Source organism: Erythrolamprus reginae, chromosome 3 (assembly GCF_031021105.1).
Source record: "Erythrolamprus reginae isolate rEryReg1 chromosome 3, rEryReg1.hap1, whole genome shotgun sequence".
Lineage (NCBI taxonomy): Eukaryota > Metazoa > Chordata > Lepidosauria > Squamata > Dipsadidae > Erythrolamprus > Erythrolamprus reginae.
This window is the reverse complement of record NC_091952.1, coordinates 43,092,762-43,110,162: the sequence shown is the minus strand read 5'-3', so window position 1 is coordinate 43,110,162 and position 17,401 is coordinate 43,092,762. Positions and strand designations below refer to the sequence as shown.

The window sequence follows — 17,401 nt, the reverse complement described above, 5'->3', positions numbered from 1 at the left end:
CCTCCGTCCATTCATTCACCCATTCCTCTCTTGATCGCTTAAAGCCGGTCCCTGGTGCAAAAAGGGTTGGGGACCTCTGTCCTACAGGATTGGGTGGCAGAGAAGTTGAACATATGTAAATTTAAAAGTTTAAGAAAGTTTACAAGTTAAGTGAAAGAAACTTCATTATTCATTTATATGTACATGTACATTTCTTCATTAAAAACATGTCTTTCTGCATAATTTAGACTAACTTTGTGAGTTTTTTGAGGGCTGGAACCAATTAAAATTATTTACATTAATTCCTATGGGGAAAAGTCGTTCGAGATAAGAGCTGCTCGACTTAAGAGCCCAGGTCCGGAACGAATTAAACTCGTATCTCGAGGTACCACTGTACAACCTACATTAAAGTACTGCTGGTAAAAAAAAAAAGCTGTCCATATTACAGTATATCAAAATTGTACCATACCTTCAGGGTTGTTCAATCTCTCCTATCGTGTATCTCAACTGTGGCCTAATTTAAGTAGAAATTTGCAAGGATAGAACACATATAAAAAACCAAATAATTTGATAATTATGAATTTATTAGCGTTAACTTCTTAGGATAGTTGATCCAAAAATCTTCGGCATTATTGAATCCCATTGTGCTATTGACATGTAATTGTCCATGCAAAACAGTAAATTCAATTCTTATTTAAAATGACAAAAATCCTGGGGCTGTAGTACTTTAGAGCACAGGTTCTCTCAAGACTTGCAATTTTTCCACATGGAGAATGAATTTAAGCTCTGTCTTCTTTATTAAGATAATTTATCTTTATATAATTAAATGCTTTATCTGAAATGGTGCACAGCCCAACCATAGCTGACTACTTCAAGACAATGCGAAAAGCACAGAAAGTTGATACATGTATGAATTCGTACAGAAGATGCATTTTAAAATGTAACAATAAGACACAGGTGCCATTAGAGGGCAGTAGTTTAATTTTAGCTTCAGAAAAAGACTATTCTGTATTGCCGGATTTTTTGCAACTAGTATCACATAAATAAGATCTATAAAAGGCTGTTAAGTGCATTAGATCAGCGGTCCCCAACCTTTCTGGCACCAGGGACTAGTTTCATGGAAGATAATTGTTCCATGGACCGGGAGTGGGTGGGTGGAAAAGGGATGGTTTCACATGCAACCTAGATCCCACATGTCCAGACAAAACTTTGCTTGCTTGTACATCACTTATGTGACCCAGTTCCTAACAGCCTAGAGGTTGGGGACCCCTGCTTTAGATTACTTGGAATAAAGTTGTTTTAGTCTGCATTTGGGTATGCATGTAGCAACTCCAGACCTAGTAAGTCTTTTCTCAACATCATGCTGTCATTATGGAGGACAGCCATGCAATCATAGGAAGACAAGGCTACTTTAACAAATTTAACTTTTTTCCCCCTTGGTATGTGAAAAGCTGCACATCTCTAACTCTATTCTTTCCCCCCAAATTAGTTAACAAGTTCATACAGCATTTTGTCTTGTTAAAGCAATACTTCATTCTCATGTTTAGTCTAAAACAGGTAACATATTCTTTGTATAATTACTTGGGGAAAAATAGTAAATTCATTTAAACAGACAAAACAGACAAAAGTTGAAATCACACAAGCTTCAGGTAAGAGTGACATGAAGGACAATTGTGTTGTTGCGCAGATAGGATAAGGAATTTTAGATATTCAAGTTACACCATCTTATCACAAACATTTCATCCACTGTTACATGAACAACATAGAAGACTTATTTTCCAAAGATTAAAAAAGCTCAAGGAAAAAAAAACAGATTTCTTGCCAAAAATAGTCCTTGAATCTTTCGCCAACATAATATATCCTTTTAAATATTCAGCAAAGAACTATTGCGATCTCCCCTAATATTTCATTCTCAGTACGGAGAGTTATATTAACATTACAAGAAAATTTAAAGGAAATTAAATATTTCTTCTTTATTTTGCACCTCTTTCTGATTATCTGGAAGGAAACATCACAAAGCTCACTGCAGATGTCTGTTACCAGCACATATTCTACTAGTGCATTCTGTAAGGTTACATGGTTGTTATATCCCGTGATATAATCTGCATTATACTGAAAAAGGCCACAGATCCATATGTTGCTTGGTCCTTAAGATAAGGAATATCCATAGAGTTTGCAGGCATTTCATATTTATTTTACAGTGATAATTTCTATTCATAATCCTTTAAATATTGTGAAAAATACAGTAACATCTACATGTGCACATCCAATGAAAAGTCTTCAAATGAAGCTGCATTTTGCTTCTCCTTTTAAAGGTAAAACATTAAAGTTCAACAGAAATAGAAGAAATCATTGGTACTGTCTATAGTCTCCAAAGGGAGAGCCTTGGAACTGAGATGGCTCTTCAGACAGCTGAGGACCTGTAATAAAAAACAACAGCAATTGTTTATTGCTTTGCAGTATATTGCTGCCTTGAATATGTTTCTATTAGGGTCAAGGGAGGAAGTTGGAGTTCTTAGGGTATGACTGTTCCATACCAATGTGCAATTGGGAAGGCACTGACAGTTAAGAAATTGTTGTCATGTGTTAAGAAGTTGTTGTGGTTAGCTCTGGCCCAGCTCCTGCCCCAAGGACTGTGGATGTGGGGGAGACATCCACATGCTGCAGGCCTGTTTTGTGTTTCGTGACTGCTTTACTGACTTTGACCTTTTGTGTGCTGATTTTTCCCCGCTTTGAAACTAAACCAGGGCAAAGTGTGTTTCACTTTGTGAAAGAAGAAGGACTGTGAATTGCCTCACAGCTGCAAGCTAAGTATCACAGAACTGATAAGGGACTCGTACAAATTACCAGTTTGTTTGGAGACAAGTGTTCTTTGCTATACCAAAAGAGGGCTTGGTTTAAGTGAATTTTCATTATACAGTAGTCCCTCACCTATCGCTGTTGTTACGTTCCAGACCTGGCCGCGATAGGTGAAATCCGCGATGGGGAATTTATCGACTGATAGTACTTATTTAAGTATTTATATTGTAATTGTTTGGTAAGTTTTCATTGTTTTAAGTGTTTATAAACCCTTCCCACACAGTATTTATTTTAGATACAGTATTTAAATACAGTATTTACAATTTTAGATATTTTTTTTTTTAAAAAACCTGCCGATCGAGTTCAGCGGGCTGTTTAAATCTGCCGATCGACTTCCTCAGAAACCCGCGATGAAGTGAAGCTGCAGTAGGTGAAGCGCGGTATAGCGAGGGACTACTGTAAAGAACATTGTTTTGAATTTTCAAACGTGTGTGTGTCTGAAATTTGTACCTGTGAATTTTTGGGAGGAGTCTACCAGAGAGCCCGACAGAACAGAACTAGAATCGACAATCCTATGAAATCACTATTACACAACTTTTTGATGCCCGTTATGTGGAAAGTATTAAAAGTTTGAAGATATTTTTAAATTATCCACAAATATTTTATTTTGAATGCTTTCAAATTTATGGTAGTATGGTAGTGAAATATAACTCCAATAATATTTAATGGAACTTTTAAAAGAAGTACAATTGTTTCTCAGTAAGAGAATTAAATATCAGATTTTACAGCATATGAAACTAAGCAATTGTCTTACCGTTTGGAAACTGAGCAGATGCAAATCTCGTTAACAGGATACCTGCTCCTTCAATTAAAGCTAGAAGAATTCCTCCCATAGCTGCAGATCCAACCATGGCGATTGGTCCATCTAATGAAAGGATTAAAAAAAGATTTGGAATAATCTTTAAAAATCTTTCTATAATAATATATCACATTACATATTATGTTGGAAATGTCAATCATATAAATAATAATAAATAATGATGATGATGATAAAAACAAGGTGACTATCATCAAAATCACAAAACGAGGAGATAGCAAGGTCGATGAAAAGGAACAAGAAAAAAATTGCAAAATACCAGGACTTAAAAACTGAAATTCAACGATTACGGCACAGAACCAGCAGTGGTAATTCCAGTGGTGATTGGAACACTGGGCGCTGTCCCAAAAGCACTGGAATTACATTTTAAACAGCTCAAAATTGACAAAATCACCATCAGTCAAATTCAGAAAGCTGTACTGCTCATTCCGCACATATACTTCAAAAATATATTATGACATCCTAGGCCCCTGGGATGGGCTCAACTAGTAATTAATGCAAAATCTGGTGAAACAACTGGCTGCTGTGATACAATTGTATTAAAAATAATAATAATTATCGGTTGATTTGCTAGCAGGAACCCATATCAACCATTAGCAGCAGTCAATGGTATTTGTGATGCATTTTGAATGTTCAGTTGACTGAGTTTTATGTTTAATGAATAAAGTATATAATAGTAGTTGTAGTAGTAATAGCAGTAGTAATTATTATTATTATTATTATTATTATTGCAATTGATAACCATCCAGCTTTGCAATTGTTAAACATTTAAATACAAAGAACAATACAAAACACAAAAATGAGACAAAAGAATAAAAACAGCAATAAAATAAACCCAGAGGGACTAGAAAGGAAGAAAGGAGTATCAGTCATTCTTTCCAAAGGCCTTGACAAAAATGGGAATATAAAGTTAAGACACATTGAAAATTAAAGTGTAGATTCTTTACAGCAGGTGTATACACCTGCAGTCCAAATGTCATATATATCACTCCAAAACTTTAGGTACAACTTCCCTCCACCCTTTCAAGAAATATTGATGTTGTAGAAAATTAAGAATAATAGAATATGCATTGGTAAAGGCTCGTTATACATTTTAATCATGTCAGAAAGTTTTAAAAAATGTTCATAGGTAGTATCTCTACAATAGTCCTTACTTCTTGAAGCTAAAATGGCCCCCGTTAAGGCACCACTGGAAATAGAATTCCAGGGATCCTCTTTTCCTCTTGCTTTAACCAGGCTGCAGTCGATCATGGAAAAGAGACCTCCCCAGATAGCAAAGCTACCTATTTGAATGAAAAATAATTCAAAATTTGTAACCAACATTTTAGTGATCATTTTAAAATTTAGATCCTACCAAAACAAGCTAAATAAATTTTTATTTTATGTTCAAAAAGAAACAAAATCTATGGTTACGAACAAACATATCAAATATTCAAGAATTTAACACAAAAAGGAAGAATAATTAATGCCAACCAAAGTTCCTTAGGGATATTCAAAAAGGTAAAAACATTTTGATTAAAATCTGCATCTCCTTAATTTCTCAAAACAGTTCACTTAATAAATAAGATACTTCTCCCCCTTTCTTCTTAATTCTGGATTATATGGATAAAAACATGTAGTTTCTGGAAATTGCTTGCCACTTTCCCCCCTAAGGCTGAGGATAATCGGCTCAAAAACCATGTGTGACTTTTGTATTCACAATATGTTTAGAACTCACCACTCCGGGCTCAGACATATAGGCCAAGCTACTTCTCAATTCATATCTTAAATGACAACTATTTACCCTCTTTTACCCTATTTTAAGATAACTGTTTTGTTCTCTCATTGGAATTGAACACCGACATATTTTATCACAAATATATATGCAAGGATGCTTGTTGAAATTATTGATCTATGCTTCTAAACAACCATGTCCTTGCTTAAACAGAAAAGAAGAAATCTACTATCCAGCCAGGCAAAAAAAGCATCTCAAATCTCAAATCTTGATGGATAACTATCAAGGATGCTTTTCTCACTGTAGACAGGGCACTTGAAGGAAATACTCAAGTAAAAAATATACTATTGACAAATGAGTGTTACCTTTTACTGATTTAAAAGAAAATAGGCTTTTGTTCCCTTCTTTCCGTTGTCAAAAGCACAGGGCAGATAATGGCACTGCCATAGTAGCCCCTTCAGTTATGTACTATAGTGAAGAAAAGTAAAGACCATGTCCATCAAGAAATGTTACCACTTTTCTTTTTAAACCGGAGAAGGAAATAATAATATACAACAATAATTACCTCCCAACTGCGGTGCTCTGGTTTTAATAGCTGTCAAACTACCCCGCAACCGGTAATTTACACCCTGGAAAAGGTAAAAATACACTATTAAGAGTAATACCAAAAGTTTTTATTCAATTTACAAATTATAGAGTTTAATTTATGAGCCTGAGACTGATATGGTAAATAAAAATTCTAGTCATCACCATGCTGAGACAGGCAGCAACAGCTGTAAAGAGTTTTTCTAAAAGTAAAAAGATTGCTTTTTTTTCTTTGTATTTTTAACCCATATCTGACTTCTTGTAAAGTATATATATTAGACAGGCTATCAATTTGTTTTAGCTACCTGTGATGTTGCACAATTTGAGGCACCCATCCACTTTTGCAGAGCATGGGTGCCTGACGTCATGTGGGATCACGGCCACCAGAACCTTTCACTCTCAGCGTGAAAAACATTTGCAGGCCAACAAGATGCTGAAATTGCTTCCCACATCCCATCGACTTGCAGTCTTCGGAGAGAGGCGGCATAAAAATCCAAGTAATAAATAAATAAATAAATAAATGCTTTTCGTGCTGAGAGTGAAAAGTTCTGGGAACTGTGATCTTGGGCAATTCCAGGCACCCACCTGCTTTTAGAGAGAATGGGTACCTGAAGTCACACAAGATCACGGCTCCAAAAACATTTCACTCTCAGCACGAACAGCATTTGCAAGCTGAACAGTAATAATAATAATAATAATAATAACAACAACAACAACAACAACAACAGTCCTAGGTGCTTGGAAAGCGCCCGACTGGTGATGAAATACGAAATCCAGCATAGTGATCTCGTTTGCTGTGTTGTACTGACATAATAATAATTTGTTAGATTTCTATGCCACCCCTCTCCGAAGACTCGGGGCGGCTCACAACAGTAATAAAAAGGCAATAGAATAGAACAAATCTAATAAAAAAGATATATAAAACCCCAACAATTAAAAAACCATACAGCACATACACACCAAACATAAAATATAAAAGCCTGGGGGAGATGTCTTAGTTCCCCCATGCCTGGCGATAAAGGTGGGTCTTGAGTAGGGTGGAAAGGAAATAATCCTGCTCTTCTCTCCCTCAAAGGCAAAGAAACTACCGCAGAGAGGAGTCAGGTCTTTGCAAGTTAGCATGATTGATGGACAGAAGTTTTATGGGTTAATAATCGGTTATTGTGTTTTAATTATATTGTGGTTTTGATTCTTGTTTTCTGCCCAAAGTTGTTTCTGGTAGAGAAATGGCTATTTGTGCTTGCTGGTTTAATTAATTAATTAATTAATTAATAACATTCTTCATCCCTGGAGGTTTTTAAGAAGAGGCTGAAGTGTGCGTTAATAAGTTTTCCTGCACAGTGCAGAGAGTTGGATTACATGATACTTGTGGATCCTTCCACAATTATATGATTTTATTATTTCAGAGAAATGGGCTTTTAAAAAAAACTGTGCTTCACATTGTACATATAAATAAATATGACATATATAATTTTATAAATTTAATATATAAAAATTATTTTCACTATATTGTCTCTAGAAATTATTTTAACTTACCACTGGGGAATTTCTGAATCCTTTGATGGCTTGAAAGATGCCTCCACCGATGGCTCCCATTGTGAAAGCACCACCACAATCATCCACTATTCTCCAGGGGCTAAATGTATATATATATAAATAGATATTTATAAATCTTGTAACTTGATCACAGCAAACAACTCCTCAGATACTTCAGCTTCAATGTATTATGGCCATAACAAATGCAACTCTCCCAAAAATCAAAACAAAACCCAAAAGACAAATGCAGTATATGTTTCAAGGTTATTTTTCATTATGAACCTTCTACTAAAGTCTAAGTCAGTGTTTCCCAACCTTGGCTACTTGAAGATATCTGGACTTCAACTCCCAGAATTGGCCAAGGTTGGGAAACACTAGTCTAAGTAACAAAACTTTGCAACATTATACCTGTGTTTTGCAGAAAATAAGGCCCTGTCTTATATTTTTGAACCATGAAATAAGTGCTTGGCTTTACTGCCATGCACTCAAAAGCCCAATTGGGCTTATTAACAGGGGATGTCTTATTTTGGAGAAAACAGGGCTATGTTGCATAAAAGATCTTGTCAGAAGAAAGAAATCAACACAGAAATGATCTGAAAGGCCTAGGATTGCTGGTAAAAAATAAAATAAGATTATTGTGCTTTATCAAATAACATCTATTCTACAGTATTAGAAGACATATGGGATTGGTTTAACTTCTGTACCACCCAAATATTTGGGCAAGCTCTGCGAGACAATGGAGAATAGAGGAGCCTGGAGTGCTACGGTCCATGGAGTCACAAAAAACTGGAAAGTACTTAGCGACTGCACAACCACCACTACACAAAAATGATGCATGCTAAATGAACACTGTGATATCTGCACTGTAACAATGCTGAGGGGAGAGCATTGCAACATGCCTTAATAGAGCCACAGTGGCGCAGTGGTTAGAGTGCAGTACTGCAGGCTCCTTCTGCTGATCACCAGCTGCCAGCAGTTTGGCAGAGGCTCAAAGTTGACTCAGCCTTTCATCCTTCCGAGGTGGGTAAAACAAGGATCCAGATTGTTGGGGGTAATATATGCAGACTCTGTAAAACCACTTAGAGAGAGCTGTAACGCATTGTGATGTGGTATATGTCTAAATGCTATGCTATGCTAATAAAGGCCCATTGATATTTTTGGTTTATGAGTTTGTTTGTTTGTTTGTTTGTTTGTTTGTTTGTTTGTTAATTCATTCATTCGATTTTTATGCCGCCCTTCTCCTTAGACTCAGGGCGGCTTACAACATGTTAGCAATAGCACTTTTTAACAGAGCCAGCCTATTGCCTCCACAATCCGGGTCCTCATTTTACCCACCTCAGAAGGATGAAAGGCTGTGTCAACCTTGATGAGATTTGAACCACTGACCTGCAGATCTAGCAGCCAGCTTTAGTGGCCTGCAGTACTGTACTGCACTGCTCCACCTCATGTATGATGTATGATAAGAAAGCATATTTCTCCAATTAAATATTCTGGCAATATTTAATTTTAATCCGTCACAAAGAGTTCTGGCACTAGTGTGTAATCATTAACAGCAGAGATGGGGATACCCTCTATTGCAGTGATTTTCAACCTTTTTTCAGCCATGGCACATTTTTTACATTTACAAAACCCTGGGGCACATTGAGGGGGGTGGGCAGCTAAAAAAAGTTTGGACAAAATTTTTTTCTCTCTCTTCCTTCCTTTCGCTCTATTTCTCTCTCCCTCCCTTCTTTTTTTTCTCTCTCCATCCCTCTTTCTTTCTTTCTCTCTTCCTTCCTCTCTTTTTTGCTTTCTCCCTCCCTCCCTCACTCTATGTCTTTATCTCTCCCACCATCCATCCCTCTCTCTCTCTCTTTCTTTCTCTCTCTTGTTCTCTTTCTCTGTCTTGTTTTCTTTTTCTCTCTCTTGCTTTCTTTCTCTCTCTCCCTCTTTCTCTCTCTCTCCCTCTTTCTTTCTTTCTCTCTCTCTTGTTTTCTCTTTCTCTCTCTCTTGTTTTCTTTCTCTGAGCTTCGCGGCACACCTGACCATGTCTCACGGCACACTAGTGTGCCGTGGCACACTGGTTGAAAAACACTGCTCTATTGCAAGGGTCTCCAACCATGGCAACTTAAAGGGACTACATCTCCCAGAATTCCTCAGCTAGCTTTGCTGGCTGATGAATTCTGGGAGTTGAAGTTCACAAGTCTTAAAGAGACCCCTGCTTACTATACACACGGTGCTGAGTTACCGTTTACAAGACCCCTTGGTTACCTGCTGGGAACTGATCAACAGTGCTGGCACTGATCGGGTTGCTACTGGGGATTCCTCCAGGAATCCCGCAGCACCCCAAGACCGCAGACTCTCCTCCTGCCTCCCGCAGAGGATGGCGTAGAACTCGGGACCGACATTTTACAGACGACCCGTTTGCTAAACCAGAGCCCGCTGAACCATAAGCCGCGCGCGCAGCCATTTCATTCCACGTGCCGCCTTCTCTCGGCTATAGAAGTCGCTTCTCGGTCCAAAGGCCGCCGGGCTCCGGCCACCCGTAAAAAGAAGCTGCGGGATCTCTTTGGGATGATGGATCCCTCGCCGATCCACTCTGAAAGGAGGCCGTCCCGCCCCGAGGATCCCCAGAGTCCTCGCCCTCCTACCAGGAACGAACAGCTGATTCGCCCAATCCGCGTATCCCCAAGGTGACCGGCAGGAGAAAGGACAACGGCGCGGGTCCCAATTAAAGACGCGGCCCCCTTAAGGACGGAGCCGGCTGCCGCTCGGGAGAAAGAAAGAAAAAAAAACCGGGCGGGGAGAGGCATCGGCCCCGGCCATTGCTTACCAAGGCTCGCGCGCGTATTCCTCCATCTTCGACCCTGTTTCCTCACGGCGCCGTGACGTGCAGGACAGTCAGGCGTTTGCCGGCTTGTGAATCAAGGCGGCTTTCGGGGCCCGGCGACGCTGAGCGCGGCCATTGGCTGCGGGTCCTTGAAAGGGGCCGGCTCAACTATAACGAGGCCCCGGTTCCGGAGCTGAGCGACGCCCACGTGTTGTTGCCTTCCGATTGCGTCGGGGACGGCGGAGCGAAGGGGAATTCTGGAGGGAAATTAGGTTTCTGAGGTCTCTGTGCTATAAATTAGTGTTGTGGGATCTCTCAGTCGCCCAGAGGCGGCATATAAATCCAATTAATTAATTAATTGGCGCCTGAGGGGAACGCTGAGGCATTCCCCAAAAGTGAAGTTTTCTAGCATCGGGCCACCGTAAGAAAGCAAAATTAATAACTCACTGTTAAATAAACAGCGGGGTGACTAGATCAGGGTCCCCAACCTTTTGGACCGCAGGGACCACCAAGGTCATACTTTTAAATCCCGCGGACCACCAAATTCATAAGTTTAAGTGCCGCAGACCACTGATGTGTTTTTTTTAAAGATAAATACTGTACATTTGTAAAATAATGATTGGAGAACTTCCACTTTATTAATATGAAATGCATTTGTTTAACATAACAAAAAAGCACACAAAAGTCCTTGAGTTGGGCGTCATATAAATTAGATTAATATATACATTAATTAGATTAATAAAATTATAAATGCTTATTTAATCATAATAAAGGTGGTTTAATTGTAACCAAATTATTAAAGGTAGTGTAATTATTACAAAATAATTGAAGCTTATTTGACGGTGGCTTGCTGGTGGCTGGGAAATTCAGTCCCATATTCCAGAGCTGTAGCTGCAGTCCCCTCCCCTCCCTCCTTTCCTCGCCTCGCCTCTTTTTTTCCTGGACTGGATTAATTATTCCCAGCCATATCTGGCCCAGGGGCCAATATTTCTCCACAGACCACCAACATTTTCTCACGAACCACCAATAGTCCCCGGACCACAGGTTCATGACCTGTGCACTAGATCAGTGTTTCCCAACCGTGGCAACTTGAAGATACAGTATTTGGACTTCAACTCCCAGAATTCCCCAGCCAGCAAATGCTGGCTGGGGAATTCTGGGAGTTGAAGTCCAGATATCTTCAAGTTGCCAAGGTTGGGAAACACTGGACTAGATGACCTACAAGGTCCTTTCCAACTCTAGTAATCTATTCTAATCTAAAGGAACTGTGCTGATCGATACAGTATACTTGATTTGATGAATACTTTAAATTTTGACAGCGGACATGCTGAGGATAAAACAAAGTGACAAAAAAGTCAAAGTTGACTGGTTTTATCGGGAACTTAAATGATATCTCACATTTCCTAACTGTGGCTCATATGTGAAAGAGTTAAATTCTTTCAAATGAGGCATCATCTAGATCTGGCCACAAGAGGTTTTAATATGGTTTTAATATGTGTTTTTAATTGTCTTTTTACATTGTTCTTTTAGATGTTCTCTTTGTTGTAAGCCGCCCAGAGTCCTTAGGGAATCATTAGGGAGTTGGGAGGCATATAAATTAAACTAATAAATAAATAAAATACAGTACTCTGCACAGTACTGTATTTGAATGGCCTAAAGTTTATTTATTTTATTTATTAGTTTAAATTTATATGCTGCCCAACTCCCTAAGGACCATGGGCGCCTTACAACAAAGAGAACATCTAAAAGAACATTTTAAAAAGATAATTTAAGATAATTATATTGGTGGCCGAATCTAGATGATGCCTCATTTGACCCATGGCCCCAGGCCGCTTAGTTTGCTGCTAAAAAAGAGAAAAGAAAATAAGATTATTGTGCTTCGTTAAAATCCATTGTATAAAAGCACATGTGTGATTGAACTTATGTACCATATGAATAATTGGCCAAACTCTGGGAAACAATGGAAAATTTGGGGAGTCTGGCTACTTCGGTCCTTTCAGTCACAAAGAGATGGACACAATGACTACATAAACTTCAGCACACAGATAAATATGTTGCACTAAAGCAGTGCTTCTCAGTTATTTTCTGTTAAGCCCCCCCCCCCGGGAAGAAATAAGCATTTTGTGCCCCCCCAAACTCCGATCTGGGCCCCAATGGAATTTTAGTGTTAATATTTATTATTTTACTTATAAGCTATAAGCCGCCCCGAGTCTACGGAGAGAGGCAGCATACAAATCTATTAAATAATAATAATAATAATAATAATAATAATAATAATAATAATAATAATAAATGATTGGCTGGGGAAGTCTGCTCCACCCACTTACCTGGGAGTAAGTCACACTGAACTAAGTGGAGTTCATGGCTACCACGGTGCCCGCCGAGAACAAGAACACATACAGCTGCCCTGCCCCACCTGGCCAGCTTCTCTTCCAAGCTCGGAGCAGTGTGCAACTGGAAAAACACTTCATGTCTGGGGGAATCAATCAAGAGGGACCGCGCATGTTCCCTGGGGTCACGTGCCCCCCTTGACATTGTTCAATGCCCCCCCCCATGGGGGCCCCATCCCACTATTTGAGAAGCACTGCACTAAAGGAACACTGGTATATCTGCACTACAACAGTACAGTGCAGGGTCTAAAGAGCTTACAGAAAAATTATAAAGCTGCAAATTCTTCCTCCTGCCTCTTTCTGCCCCTTGGCATACTCTGCTGCCCCTAATCCAGTACTGGGTTGCTACAGGTACGGTAGGGGACAGTGCAGCGGCTGCCAGATTGTACAATTTGCATGCGGCTGCTACAGTGCCAGTCCTATGGGCGCCACAATCTTTTTTCTTCATTTTTTTGTATTTTTGCTTCGTGCGCATGCACAGTAGCAAAATCTTGCAATATGACGTGCGCATACAAGATTTTGGTAATTCTTTGGTTCTGCGCATGCACGGAACCAAAGAAACAGCTGAAATCTTGTGTGTGCATGTGTCACATTGCAAGATTTTGCTATTGTGCATGCACACAGAGTGAAATGAAATTTCAGCCTGTTTTTGCTTCCTGTACAGAAGCAAAAACACTCTTGGCCCCGCACGCATAGCGTGAGTGCGCAAGAGAAATGAAGCTGCGCGCAGAACGCACCAGTAACAGCAGTAATGGCAAGCCGCCCCTGCTCTGATTCCTGTCTATTTGCACGTGTGAATCGGACCAGCCCAAGACTATTGAGTAAATTGTGATTGAGTAAATTAATTGCTTTTTAAGATAATGGAATTTTAGTTTATAGTTTTAACTATTAGATTTGTATACATATTGTTTTGTACTGTATTTTGTGAGCCGCCCTGGGTCTCCGGAGACGGGCGGCATGCAAGTCTAATAAATAATAATAATAATAATAATAATAATAATAATAATAATAATAATAATAAATAATTCAAATACTGTATAGACATGTTTTCTTTGATGAGAGAGCCTTTTTATCCCATCACAGGAATACTGAAAAGCCCTCAATGAAACTTCATCTAGGAAGCAAGAGACGAGAAATGTACAGTACAGTAATGACATTTGAAGAGTGGTATCCGTGTTGGAGAGAGATTCTAGCATCCGGTAATTGGATCTTTTATGATTGAATAGGACTGCCCTTTGCATGCCAAAATAAGGACTGAACCATAGAGAACCAGGGAAAGGACATTCCTGAGCATGGACATGCGTGCAGATTTTTCTACAGCTGTCACAAAGGCTTTGGGGATTGATGATGCATATCCAATGAATCAAGACTATACATTGTAGGAGAGCCAAGTTACTACATGGTAGCAAAAAAACTTTAGCATCTCTTCTGGTAGTACCTCTTATTAACAAATATCTTTAAGATTTAGATGGGAGTGACATAAGGAGGAAGGGAAGGGAAAGTACTGGTAGTCTTCAACCTACAACCACAATTGAGCCCAAAATTTCTTTTGCTAAGCGAGACGTTTGTTAAGTGAATTTTGCCCCATTTTACAATCTTTCTTGCCACAGTTGTTAAATGAGTCACTGCAGTTAAATTAGTAACATGGTTGTCAAGTGAACCTGGTTTCCCCATTGGCTTTGCTTGTCAGAAGGTCGCAAAAGGGGATCACATGATCTCAGGACACTGCAACCATTATAAATGCCTCATGTGTCCCAGTGGCCGGTTAGAGCCCACAGAGTTGGCCGTCTCCAGGTCTTGTCATCCAAGCAATGTTATCTAACAGAGCCCAGGGGAAGGGCCTTCTCTGTGGCAGCCCCGGCCCTTTGGAATCAAATCTCCCCAGAGATTCACATCGTCCTCACCCTCCTGGCCTTTCATAAGACTCTAAAAACACATCTTTGCCTGCAGGCTTGGGGCTGTTGAGTATTGTCTTTTTGCTCTGGCTGATGGTATGAGTAAATGATTATGATTTGTTTTTAGTTAAATGTTTTTTAATTGTTGGGGTCTTTGAATTGGTTTTATATTGGATTTCTTATTTTTTGTATTTTCTATTGACTTTATTGTGTAAGCTGCCCTGAGCCCGTTGGGGAAGGGTGCCCTAGAAATCCAATGAATGAATGAATGAATGAATGAATGAATGAATGAATGAATGAATGAATGAATGAATGAATGAGAATCAGTTGTGAAGCATCCATCCTAAATGTGAAAATTGGTCATAACTCACTTTTTTCAGTGCTGTTGTAACTTCGATCACTAAATGAACTGTTGTACGTCAGTCTGCAGTAGATTATTCAGGCTATATGTGAGATGGATTGCATCTATCTTATTAGTTAACAATTTTTCCCTCACTCCAATTTAAATCCTACATCAGTCAAGCTACTTCAAGCACCTGATGTAAGGAACTGCAGCTCAAGAATTATTCCTTTTAATTAAAAAAAAGATACATACTTGGAAATATTGCTACAGGACTCTTGATGTTTTTGTCAGGAAAAGATACAAACTGTATCTTTTATACAAAAATACAAACTTCTTGGCATTCTGTTGAAGGAGCCCCAAATACTGAAACTAAAAGCAAAGTAACAACATCACACCTCAAACATCTATCTAGTTCAACAAAAGTAGAGGACTGAAGCCCAGTGAGACTTTTATTTCTATTTACTGAGTCTGCTCTACTTTTACTACTATTTTTTCTTATTATTCCTATCACCCATCTCCTCCCACTTATCACTGTATGACTTAACTTGTTGTTTGTATCATTAAGATTTTATTCATTGTTTCTTAATTGCTTATTTGACCCTGTGACAATCATTAAGTGTTGTACCTCATGATTCTTGACAAATGTATATTTTCTTTTATGTACACTGAGAGCATATGCACCAAAGGCAAATTCCTTGTGTGTCCAATCACACTTGGCCAATAAAGAATTCTATTCTATTCCATTCCATTCCATTCCATTCTAAGAGTAGTAGATGCTTGGAACAAACTTCCAGCAGACAGTAACTGAATTTAAACATGCCTGGGATAAACATATATCCATCCTAAGATAAAATACAGGAAATAGTATAAAGGTAGACTAGATGGACCATGAGGTCTTTTTCTGCCATCAATCTTCTATGTTTCTGTTTCGTTTCTGTTCTGTTCTATTCTATTCTTTACAGCAGAGGTCTTCAGATTTGGCAACTTTAAGACTTGTGGACTTCAACTCCTAGAATTCTTGGAGTTGAAGTCCACAAGTCTTAAAGTTGCCAGTTTGAGGACTCCTGATTTACAGAAACACAAAGTTGAAGTATTGCACTACAGTATACAGTATTTACATCATTTAACATTTTACATGTCATGCAATAATAGTGTCTGCCAGCAGATGGAGTGCATTGTTTGTAAAAAGTATGTTTAGCAAAGGTCTGAGAGAAAAACCTGTGCAAGTGTGGTGGGTCACACATGCATGTGCAGGACGTGTGGGAGGAGCATTGCATATTGGTGTGGGTACATGCAACAGTGTGTGCTCACACACTTGGCACCCAAGGTTCACCATCACTGACCTAGGTAAAAAAAAGAATGCATTTTGACTGCTTTGGCAATTATTAGATTGCAATAAAATTCACAGGGCCTGGTAATGTGCACTTTGAAAACACATTTTTAAATAGTATTACATATGCATTAACACAATGATAACTAATTTGATATGTTCATTCAATCATGTTTCTTAATGAGATAATCCAGTTTCGATTACTGTATATAAGTGCCGTAGCATACTGGGAATTACATTTTTCTATTTTGACATGTCTATTATTTCTTTCAAATATCATTAAGACACACTGTAATAAATCATGATGCAACCAACCATCCCCAAGGTGATACTCTCCACCATGCTATTGGCTAGCTCATTTTGAAGTTGAACAGATCTGAAAACAGAAACCTGGATAATACATAATGCAAATGTCAAACAATGAAGCAAACATTAATTTTTCAGCATCATTTGTATATATGACCTTCCAACATGAATACTTGTTACAAAGCAGGTGAAAGAAGATGGAGGTGAGTCATAGAAAAAGCAGTACGAGGTATGGACCTTCTATATTATTTGCATAATAAAAGATATGAAATACAGTATTTGGCTCAGAATTCCCCAACCTGGAATGCTCATAAATGAAATAGTTGTTCAATACCTTAGAGCAGGGGTATCAAACTCAAGGACCAGTCCCCGTGGTGCTGAGATCTGGCCCACAGGGCTGCCCTGGAAATACCCCGGGCTCAGTTTTCGGCCAAGAGGGCCCCCTACAGCCTTCTCACAGCTAGAATGGAGCTCGGGGCTAGAAAAACAAACTAAAAACAAAAGGAAAAAAGTTTCCCCTTTTGCATTTGAGAATGCAAGAAGGAACCAGAAAGGAGAAAGGGAAAGAGGAAAAAACCCAAAGAAACAGAAGGAAAAATGGAAAGAGAGCAGGGAAAGAAAAATAAGGAAAGAGGGGAAGGAAGAAGAAAGAATGAAGAGGGAAGGAAAGAAGAAAAGAAAAGGAAGGAAGGAGATTATAATGAAAGTGAGAGAGGGTCTGACGGAAGTCCTGTCTGAGCACTTAGCCACCACAGGTGCCCCCGATATGAAGAGGTCAAACAATCCTGATGCGGCCCTCAATGAAATTGAGTTTGACACCCATGAACATCATTTTATG

At 38.9% G+C, this 17,401-nt stretch overlaps 1 protein-coding gene across 2 annotated transcripts; it reads right to left on the bottom strand.

Annotated features, from left to right (window-relative positions):
- Positions 1–545: 545 nt before the first annotated feature.
- Positions 546–10,460, bottom strand: TIMM17A (translocase of inner mitochondrial membrane 17A). Of its 2 annotated transcripts, none has more exons than XM_070748843.1 (6): positions 10,303–10,460; positions 7,491–7,590; positions 5,935–5,998; positions 4,810–4,938; positions 3,593–3,703; positions 546–2,399 (listed from the first exon to the last, which is right to left on the bottom strand). In XM_070748843.1, exons 1-6 carry the CDS (start codon positions 10,326–10,328, stop codon positions 2,329–2,331), a joined length of 501 nt encoding a protein of 166 aa, XP_070604944.1. In that variant the 5' UTR covers positions 10,329–10,460; the 3' UTR covers positions 546–2,328. The 2 variants fall into 2 exon arrangements, with proteins under 2 accessions (XP_070604944.1, XP_070604945.1); XM_070748844.1 differs by lacking the exon at positions 10,303–10,460 and adding an exon at positions 9,741–9,824.
- Positions 10,461–17,401: the final 6,941 nt, after the last annotated feature.